This window comes from Oryza sativa, chromosome 4 (assembly GCF_034140825.1).
Source record: "Oryza sativa Japonica Group chromosome 4, ASM3414082v1".
NCBI classification, from domain to species: domain Eukaryota; kingdom Viridiplantae; phylum Streptophyta; class Magnoliopsida; order Poales; family Poaceae; genus Oryza; species Oryza sativa.
The window spans coordinates 29,313,322-29,323,647 of NC_089038.1; the positions used below are offsets into that span (position 1 = coordinate 29,313,322).

The 10,326-nt window shown below is 51.1% G+C and overlaps 1 protein-coding gene and 1 non-coding gene across 2 annotated transcripts; both read left to right on the top strand.

The window, feature by feature from the left end:
• The first annotated feature begins 2,286 nt into the window (after nucleotides 1-2,286).
• Nucleotides 2,287-5,392, top strand: LOC9272515 (uncharacterized). Its single transcript, XR_010741039.1, has 2 exons — nucleotides 2,287-2,598; nucleotides 3,825-5,392. It is a non-coding gene; the product is annotated as an uncharacterized protein (transcript).
• Nucleotides 5,393-5,519: 127 nt separating this feature from the next.
• Nucleotides 5,520-8,051, top strand: LOC136351146 (ethylene-responsive transcription factor ERF025-like). Its single transcript, XM_066310065.1, has one exon. The coding sequence runs from the start codon at nucleotides 6,758-6,760 to the stop codon at nucleotides 7,376-7,378; it is 621 nt and encodes a 206-aa protein (XP_066166162.1). The 5' UTR covers nucleotides 5,520-6,757; the 3' UTR covers nucleotides 7,379-8,051.
• Nucleotides 8,052-10,326: the final 2,275 nt, after the last annotated feature.

Below are 10,326 nucleotides of genomic sequence, written 5' to 3' on the forward strand. Positions count from 1 at the left end.
GGCGGTGGACCACCCGCGTGGTCCTGGTCCACGCCCTCCCCCCCCCACCGAGCCACTGCCGAGTGGGCCCGCGTGCCGGCGCCCCTTTCCTCCCTCTCCCGAGCCGCTGGCCAGTGGGGCCCGCGTGTCGGCGCCGCCCCATCCCGTGCTGACGTCAGCCCTAGAAGGCTTTATTGCGCAATAATTCATTAAGGTTTTTCTTTTATAGTAATAAACACAGTGAATCTTCTAAAATTCATAACTAATTCATCCGAGCTCCGTTTAAGCCCATTCAAGTCAGTAAATCATGAAAAATGTGTAGAATCCATTAAAACTGGTTTTGTTCCCTGTTTCAGTAGTCTTGTAGCCTGTTTTGCAATGTTTGCCTTGTATGTCGCTAGATTCCGGTTCTTCCGACGCTCCGGTGTACTTCGAGATAGTCGCCGAGGTTTCTCCAGCAGCAGAGCAAGGCAAGTCATGCTTGTCACTTGAACATGTTGATCCTATATTGAAAATGCTCTATTGTTTTCTTCAAATATTGCATTGTTTTATAATGTTACTATGGGGTGTTTACCTATTGTTACAGCCATGCCATTTTTGATGCCATGCTCCTTTGTTAGCTTGGGTTATAACATGAATAGATTTTGGACTAGGAATTGCTTAGCCATGCTTAGTTCCACTAGCACACATTGGGGAAAGCTCACTAAAATATAGCCTTTAGGTTCAATTGGTAAGGTTGGTTTAGTACCACCGTTTTGGTGTTGGTTAATTAAAATGAATCACATGGTGGGCTGTGGGTGCATGGTTTTGCTGGTCGCACCCATGGCATTTAAGGACCGGTTCGCGGGATGCCCTGGAAGAACTTATCGTACTTACCACAAGCCAGCGTGGGCAACGGCTGGGCTTGTAGTGTAGCTTTCCTCTAGCTGACGCATCCAGGCAAGGGTGGGCGTGATGGAGCGGGGCGGGCCCTGCGACGGCCTCTGTCGCTTCCGGATTCACCTAGGCACGAGAGGGGACTGCCCGTTGCCTTGCGAGGAGTGGGGGTGAAATATGAGGTGTGGTGTGCTTGGTTAGAGGGGGTTATGCGAAGGGTCCTGTCACAGCCTCTTTCCGGTATGTCGTGGTGGCATGTCGGCGCACGGAAACGTGTCGTGGGGCTGTGTCTTGTGGGTACAGTTGTACACCTCTAATCAGAGTAAAACTATTCGAATAGCCGTGCCCGCGGTTATGGGCGGTCAACCAGATTCACCGTGATTAGTCTTACCCTAGTTTAGTCTAATGAAATTGGATAGTATAGGTGGATGGTTGGGCCTGTTGCAACGTGGGATAGCGTTGGACAGCGGATGATCAATATTAATTAATTATTGCAACTGTTTAATTCTTTCAACTTCTGTTTATAAATGCCCGCTTTATGCAAATGAACCACTCTAACTCTCCTTTGATAATTCCCTGCATCATACCCCTATTCCGGTATGACTTGCTGAGTACAGTGGGTAATACTCAGTCTTGCTCTATTTTTCCCAACCCCAGAGTACGAGTGTGTGTTAGATGGAGGTTTCTCCGAGGAGTAGGCTTCGTCCGTGCCGTCGAGGATGTCTGTGGAGTGGTGTTCCCGCTGCAGTTCTAGTCAAGGCTTAGCTCCTGTTGTCTTTCGTTTTTCCGCTGCATTTATGTAAGACTTTTATGATATTTGTAAGACGTGGATCTGAATGTCAACATTGTCGTTTGTGTACCCCGGCCGGTCCTGGACGGGGATTTTAATGCACATTCTGCTTGGAATTCTATTCGGGAATTTCTGGGTGTGACACATCGCCACCCTCGGTCGTCGCCTGCTCCGACAACCACCGCGTGTCCGTGCTCGCCTCCAAACAGTCCCCGTCCTTTTTGCAGTCGTCGCCGGCATCATCCTCTCGGGCCCTGCGCCCCACGCCGCGTGCGTCCAAAGCCGCGAGGCACAGCTCGTGCTCCCGCCCCCTCTCCTCCCAAAAACGGAAGGGGCGAGCCCTCCTTTCCACCGCTCCCTTCTCTTTTTCCCTTCCGGGCAACGGCGCCCCGCCTCCACTCCTTGGCCGCTTGTGCTCGGAGGCAGAGCCGCTGACGCCGCATCTGCACCTTGCTGCCCCACCTTGACCACGCCACGCAGTTGCTCCCGCGCCCCGCGTTCAATTCGCACCGCCCGATCCACCGCCCAATGCATCCGCGCCATCCGCCATTTCACGCCGCCCACGAAACCGCCGCACCGCCTTTGAGCGCCAGCCGAGCACCATCTTCCTATAAAAGCCCAACCCCCGCGCCCCCCTATCTATCCATTTGGTCCCGTGCTCCTGGAAATGAAGTGTCGTCGCCTCCTCGTCGCCGGCTGCCCCGCCACGACCAAGAACGCCACGCCGCCACCCAGTCCTTCCATCCCCGCATGCCTCCATCTCCTCCCCGGCGCGCTCGCCTCGGCGTAAAGTTCGCCGCCAGGCGCCACCACTCGGCTGACGCAGTGCTGCCCCGTCGAGTCGCGTTCGCCGTCGCGAACACCATCCTCCGCGGAGCCCGGCCGCCCTTCCCGCCGGCTTCCCGTCCTTCTCATCATCGAACCATCGCCGCCGACGTCGTTCCCTCCCGTCGGTGAGCTTCCCGTCTGCTTCTTCCCCGTCCTTGCCCGAAATAGCACTGAAGACACCGCCCTTCTTCTCCCCCTCTCGCCGCATCGCGCCCGCCGCTGCTCGACATAGCCCGCCGCGTTCCATTCCTCTGTTTCGCCGCGCTCGGCCGTGCGCCGTGACCGGCCACTTCCACCGTGCCTCCCCGGCCATCGGCCTTCCTCCTCTCCTTGATTCCCGGCGCCGCCGCCATCCCTGTGCCCCCCCTCGGACCTCCCTGAAGCGCCGCCGCTGCCGCTAGCTTCGCCCTCCTCGCCCGCGCCGTGCCGCTCTCACAGCCGCCGCCGGACGCCGTCGCCGGCCCTCCTCCGACCCCGGCGCCCTAATCCGCGCCGGTGGAAAGGATCCACTCCTCCTCCTCTTACCCCCGGCGCCGTCCCCCCACTTCGGTTTGCCGCCGCTCGCCGGATTCCGCCGCGCGCCGTGAGCCGTCTGATCTCCGGCCCGGCTCCTCCCCTCTCTCTCTCTCTCTCTCCTGTGCCAACGTGGCCGCTACCCTGGCCCGCCGGCCCCGCTTGACCAGGTCAAGTAGCGACCAGTCAGCGCCGCCCGCGTGCGCAGGCCTGGCTCGGCTCGGCCTCGCCCGCCCGGCCATGGGCCGCCCAACCCGAGCCGGCCCATCTACTCTCTCGCTCTCTCTCGCCAGCCGATGGGCCTCACCTCTCTCCTCGATCCTTGGAACAAAGTCTATATTGCCTCCCTCTTCCAAACCAGCTGTCGTGGAACGAAGTCTAACCTTGCTCCCTCGTCCTCCCTCCTACCACATCCGCCACCATGGACCGCAGCCCATCTATGCTCTCTCTCTCTCTCACTTCTTGTTGGCCCCACTTGTCAATGAGTCAAAGATATTCTTGAGAATATCTTTTCCAATATTCCACAAATATTTCTCTTTTCTATAAATTCAATAAATCCTTTTTCCTTCTTTCAGAAATCAATTCCTTATTCCAAAATTCCTTGAATCATTTTCCTTGGTCACTGACTGTCAATAATATTCTTGAGAATATTATTTCCATAAATTCCGATAAAACATTTCCTTGTCCAGAAAATCCATTTAGACCTCCAAAATTCATATCCCTCGATCCGTAGCTCCGATCGCCTTCGTTCCACTTCCAGTAATTCCGTAAAATTGAGATCTATTTAATGGCACTATTAATTAGCCTAAATAGGATATTTTATTTGGTCTTTGTTTAGGTTTTTGATTGTTTGCGCCTAGTTGCGGTTACCGGATATTTTTCTTCAAGTGGAATTCTCGAAGATTTGTGAAGCTTCGTGAAGACCCTGAGCAAGGCAAGCCACCTTTGAACATCTTGAGCCTATATTTGAACTTAATTATATTGCTTGAAAAATATTATGCATTGATAGGATTGCACTTAATCTGCTTGCCCCGTCTGCGAGGCAGATTGGCAAGTCTACCTAACTTGTTGCATTTGATCCTTCCATTGTAATTGTTATATCATGTTCCCTTGTAACCATCTAGTTGCGCCTCGATATTCGTGCACTCTGTGCGAGTATCGACGGTCGCCTTCAAACTTAAAATTTGAGTAACTTCTTGGGTAAAACTTGGTTTACAAAAGGATTGGAAAACCCGACGCCTGAGTCAGTGCCTTGTGAAAGAAAATGAGTTTTAAAAATAAAACTCGCGACACAAGGCCATTCCTAGGCGGAATGCTTGTGTGGTAGCATTTAAGGACCGATTCCTTCGGAATTACATCCGAGCATACAATAGTGCGACCACACGGGTGGAATGGGACACCCCTGGCTGAGTAAATTGCTAAGCGGGGGAGCCTTGATGCCGAGAGACATGTGGATTCAACAGGGTGGTGTTGGGGAGAACCCCCGGGCTTCCTGGCACAGTATGGTCTGGGATCTAACCTGTTGTTGGTCTGGGACCCCTCTCGTCGGCATATGGCAACCTTGTGTCGGCCTTCGAAATGCCTTGTCATGAAAGCCTTAAGGTCTCCAGATGTGGCCGTTCTGCACGGGCTGAGTGATCCGGGTTAGTAATGTCGTGTGGGTAAAGTGTACCCCCTCTGCAGAGGTTAACAAACTGTTCGAACAGCCGTGCCCACGGTCATGGGCGGATGTGAGGTGATTCCTTAGCGTAGTTTTTGTTTTACCCAGCTTTGTGAAAATGTGTTAAGGTTCAGGAAACCTGATGCTTGGAAAGCATTTGGCTGTCCGGGTGACAGCGGGACTGGGAGTCCCTAGAAGTGAATGGTCGTTTGGGGACCACTATTATCGGGATGTTTGGAAAAAAAAATTGGTTTGGTTTGGGAAACCAGCCTTGGAACCAACTCTGGGAGTTGTGTAAATCTTGATAAAATTTTGGTCACTAGTCACCTCCCGACCGAGCTGAGACTTGTCTCGCTCTGGTCGCGGAGAGCACACACTTAGATTATTAAAATGCTTGCAAACAAAACCGATTGCAAAATAACAGCCTTATCTTTGAAGCTTGCATTAACCACCTAAGTTCCCATGGCTTGCTGAGTACTCCTGTACTCACCCTTGCTCTATATAAATATATAGTTCTGCCAGCTCTGAAGATGAAGTTGAAGTGAAGTAAAGATTAGGATTTCGTCCTAGTTCCCTGTTGTTGCCTATGGTGTTGGGTGTTAGACCGTTGGTTCCGCTGCTGCCGCTGTTGTTGGTGTTTGCCTCGTCCGTGTCGTCGGTTGCATTCTCGGGCTGTCTGAGCTGCAACCTAAGTTAAGGTAAATAAGTCCTCTATTTATTTTAAGGATTGCAATGATTCATATTTATCACCGCGGGTACCAGCGCTACATCCTGGGACTGGTACTGAGATCGCGGTTTCGTAGGAAGCGGCTCGCGCTGTTTTTCCTACGACACGCTCATATCAGATGCCGTTGTACGGCGGTGCCGGATTGGGGTGTGACATTATATACCACAATTGCAAACAAGATTTATGAGTAGTAGTATTATATTTGAAAAAAGAAGATGATTGTTGGTTGTCTCAGTAGCTTTTCCTCGTGCCACAACCAAGTAATGTGTGCCTTGCTTGCTAGTGCCTAGTTGGATGTTTTGGCTTGCATTGGAACCAATAGATCGAGTAATTAAGCATGTGCTTATGTCTTGCTGTATGACTAAGCTCGGGCGCATGCTTGTACTGGCCGGGCCTTGGCTCTGCCACTGGTCGAAGAATCCGCCACGGCGTCTAAACCATAACCTTGCTTTACCCCGCCTGCTCACCGCCCTCCTCCATCCCTGTGGCTCTGGCGCCGCTGTCGGCGCCTCACCGTCAACCGTAGGGTCACCGCCTCCCACAACCATCCTTCTAAGCCCAACAATCTCCCCTTTCTTTCCCCTCTGTCCTCGCTCCTCTCACCCCCCATCTCAACCTAGGACCATAATTCATACAATAGAGATAGACACATTTCTTTTCAGGGGAAAAAACGTCTCTTGAAATAAAAAAAATTATGCACCTGCACAGCAGCACAAGCAAGCCAAATTAATTTGTGGACCAATTTACTTCCTCCGTTCCCATTTTTAGCTATAAATCTGGACAACTATGTGCCCAGATTCATAATCAAAAGTTGCTATATTTTGGGATGGAGGCAGTAGGACTTTATCAATAACCAAATTACTCACGACACTTTGCATGTGCAATTTTAGGTCAGGGGTAAATATATTGGGGCCATCAATTAATTTATGGAGCCTGAAATGGAACAGTTTAAATCCATGTTCAACCGCGGAAAGGCCACAGCCCCCTTCTTGGGTGATTAGTAAGGTCGAAGGCAACGCGACTTTTCTAATCCCCACACACCCGCCTGAAAATAACGCGCGCGGGGCTGTGGCTGTGGTGTTATTTGCTTGTTCGCTTCGGGAGCACCAGCTCATCGCAAGCGACCGCCATGGCTTTCCTCACGCTTCTCTCCCGCGCTCTGATCTCGCCGCCGCCGCCGCCTCCTTATATAGCCGCGTTGCTCGTGTGTTTCTCGGCACGCGCTCAACCCACAGCTGCCACGATCGAACACACGTGCGCTCAGATCGAGCTGATGATACTAGCTAGCTAGCTAGCTAGCTATAGCTAGATAGGCATGTCGTCGTCAACTATATAGGTGCGCCTAGCTTGCTAGCTGCTGCCCTAGCTGAAGCCGATCGATCAAATGTCTGACCACGGGCCGCCGCCGCCGCGGTCGTCGGGGAAGCACCCCTTCTACCGAGGGATCAGGAGCCGGAGCGGCAAGTGGGTGTCGGAGATCCGGGAGCCGCGGAAGGCTCGCCGCATCTGGCTCGGCACGTTCCCGACGGCCGAGATGGCCGCCGTCGCCTACGACGTGGCGGCGCGCGCGCTGCGTGGGCCCGACGCGGCGCTCAACTTCCCCGATCTGGCCGCCTCGCGCACCGCGCCACCCGCGTCCAGCTCAGCGGACGACATCCGCGCAGCGGCTGCCGCCGCGGCCGCCTCGCTGCAGCACGACCGTGCCGGCGGCGGCATTGCCCCTGCCGCCTCTGGATCAGCGCACCAGCAGCGCGGCGGGAGCAGTGCCGCCGCGCGCACCACGGCGGGCAGCGGCGGCGCGCAGCAGGAAGGCAGCAGCGGCGCCGGCGCCGGGAGCCACCAGTATTTCTTGGACGAGGAGGCCCTCTTCGAGACGCCGCAGTTCCTGCGGAACATGGCCGCCGGGATGATGATGAGCCCCCCGAGGCTCAGCCCCAGCTCCTCCGACGATTCGCCGGACCCGTCGGAGGCCGGGGGCAGCCTCTGGAGCTACCGTGACCCATAGATAACAATCCCTCCATGCATGGTAACGGCTGGCGATGAACTGAGATCGATGACGGTAATAATTAATTAACTACTACTCTTGATGCATGCATGGAGATGAAACCAAAACACTGCCGCTCGTTATAGCTACAGTACCACTAAGTATTTGATATGATAAGCTTGCATATGATGCTGGAATGATGTGGAGAGACGAGGAGGTACAAACTACAAACTGAAACTGGTATGGAGTCCCTTTTTTGCTCTCCAGTCATGCATGCTGGATGTGGTGTTAGCTCAGCAGCTGATTGCCTAATCTGCTGCTAATGCATGTCTACCTATCTGTTCTAGCTTGTTTCTCCTCTCTTTTTTTCCCGGGCTCTTGGCTTCTCTCTGTGGTGTTTTGGCTTGATGAAGCCGGCTTAAAGGGAAGTTATAGGTCTCCCGTTTCACCTGGCTGGGGACTCACTAGCTGAAATATTAATCAATTCACATCGGCCAGTGCAGTACATATATAAACAGTACTGCAAAAGGAAAAATAATACTTTAATTTCCTGAAATGCCGAGTAACCATGAGGAGTACTGTATATATTGTGGTTGTGTATGCTTGTACTGCATGTGTGAAATAAGAATTTGGGGGTGGATTAACTGTAAGATGTGCGCGCAGTGCATCGCTCCACACCTTACCCTTTTCTAAACACTCATAGGCTCATTGCTTATAGTGAAATGAAGTGAAGTAGTAATTCTAAAAAAAAAGTGAAGTAGTGTGTGTAGATATGACCGATGTGTGGACTCTGGCCTTTGGGTAAGTGATCTTGGTCGTTGAAAAAAATGAAAAGACCAACGACTTGGGGTGGTTAATTAGCTCGATACTACCTGATCTAACAAGATTCGATCTTTTGCAAATGATTAACCAGATGATTACTTTCATTAAAAACATATGATAGTACTTGCTTCCAACACATGGATGGCTTCGTCGGTTTGCCATATTAAATACTTTAGTAAATGAGTTTATTTTTCAGTCCTGGTATGTGTATGTGTTGAGATGTGAAAAAGGAAAGATACCTGAACTTGTCAATATTTCTGGTATCCTATCAGATCAGTAGCAGTTGAAAATCTATAACCCCTCACTGTGTACCTGTGTGTTTTACCAAGGCCATGTTTAGATCTAAAGTTTGGACCCAAACTTCAGTCCTTTTCCATCACATCAACCTGTCATTCACACACAATTTTTCAGTCACATCATCTCCAATTTCAACCAAAATCTAAACTTTGCGCTGAACTAAACACAGCCCAAGTCTATTCTTACTATTGAGTATTTTGGTGGTTGTGACGGTGGCGGCAGCAGCCGCATCAAATCACCAACAGCTTTAGGTTCACAAATCATCAGCAGAAGATGTATATATAATACGGGTAAGTTGAGTCTCACAGATTTTACCCACACCCAATATATATATATATATGAAAGGGCAAAACAAATACCATTCCGTTAGGGTTTTTTTAAGTCAAAAAAGGGGTGAAAAAGTACAAAATTACGCCCACAACCAGGGCCAATAGCTGAACAGTGTGCATAGCTCTCCTGGAGCAACACGTGTCCACGCGATCCGTACACAGCCGGAGGGGAGAACGATAAAACACGAGTGCAAGGCTGAGTGGCTGACAAAAGGACAAAGCACACCCACACCTTTTGCAGCCCGGTGTCTGCATACGGGGCTCGGCGGGTACACAGGCGGTACAGCCGCAGCCTGGGCGCGCATGGATGACAGGACGAGTGGTCCACGACGCCATCCCCCCTACCCAACGTCCCAACCTGAGCGGAGCAGAGCAACAGCATACGACGCGGGGATCGATCGATTTGGGCGCGGTGCGCGCGCGGGGGGCCTACGGGCCGTGGCGCGGTCGGGCAGGGAGCTGAGCGAAGCGGATCTCGCCTGCACCGCCGCACCGCGACGCGGACGAGGGGCACGACGGCGCTGGTGGGCCGCGCCGCGAGCGAGGTGGGGATAGGGATGGGAATCATGCCGTCACGGACGTATGGGCCGCCGTACGGTTCGTGCCCCGCCGTGAGTTTGTCGCCACGCTAACTTGAATCTGGGCATCTCTACGTTGGGAGCGTATCCTATGCACACAGGCCCTCGCGTATACACACCATGTACACCAACTAAAAATTATCACAAAAAATTCTAGAAAAATTCATACATGTACTTTCAATAGTATTACATCTACGTGCAAAGTCGCATCTTTAAATTCATTCTACATAGAGAATAACAAAAAAAATAAAATTCTGACAAAATTGCAACCTTAAAACTATCAGTTTTTTTTTGTTACGGCTAAAATATAATGAATTTGACGTTAAGATTTTAACCCTAGGTGTAATACAATTGAAAGTATGTGTATGATTTTTTCTAGATTTTTTGGTGATATTTTTTAGTTGGTGTGCACGTGTGTACACGTAAGGGCCTGTGTGCATAGGATATGTTGCCCTCTATGTTAGCTCCCAAGGTTTAAGGGTTAAGATCGACAATTAGTCCCTGACCAACCCGGCAATCGTTCTCTTTTGGGATTGTTGGAGAGCGTGTAATCCTGCAATTTGGCCGGCCAAGCGAAAATTAGCACTATTGTGAGGGCTCCCAAAACTCGTAAATAGTGAAATCATAGATGTGCCACTTATTTTTGTCTTTTTACTACGGTTAAGAGTGTATTTGTGGGTGCTTCAATATAGTGTTGTATGTGTAGCAGTGTTGTGCATGTGTTCGTGTATGTCCTTATCGGAAAGAAAAAAAAAACTCCTATAATAATTGAACTGCTTTATGTAATATATTCCAACCAAGTTTCTTTTGATGTTGTCTCTTGGTCCACGCACTGTCAGTAGATTCCATCCGATGACATGCACTAGATCTTACAAAATACTAAGGATGAGCCCTATGACATTCTAGTACTATTTGTACAATGAATTCTATGTCAACTATTGTT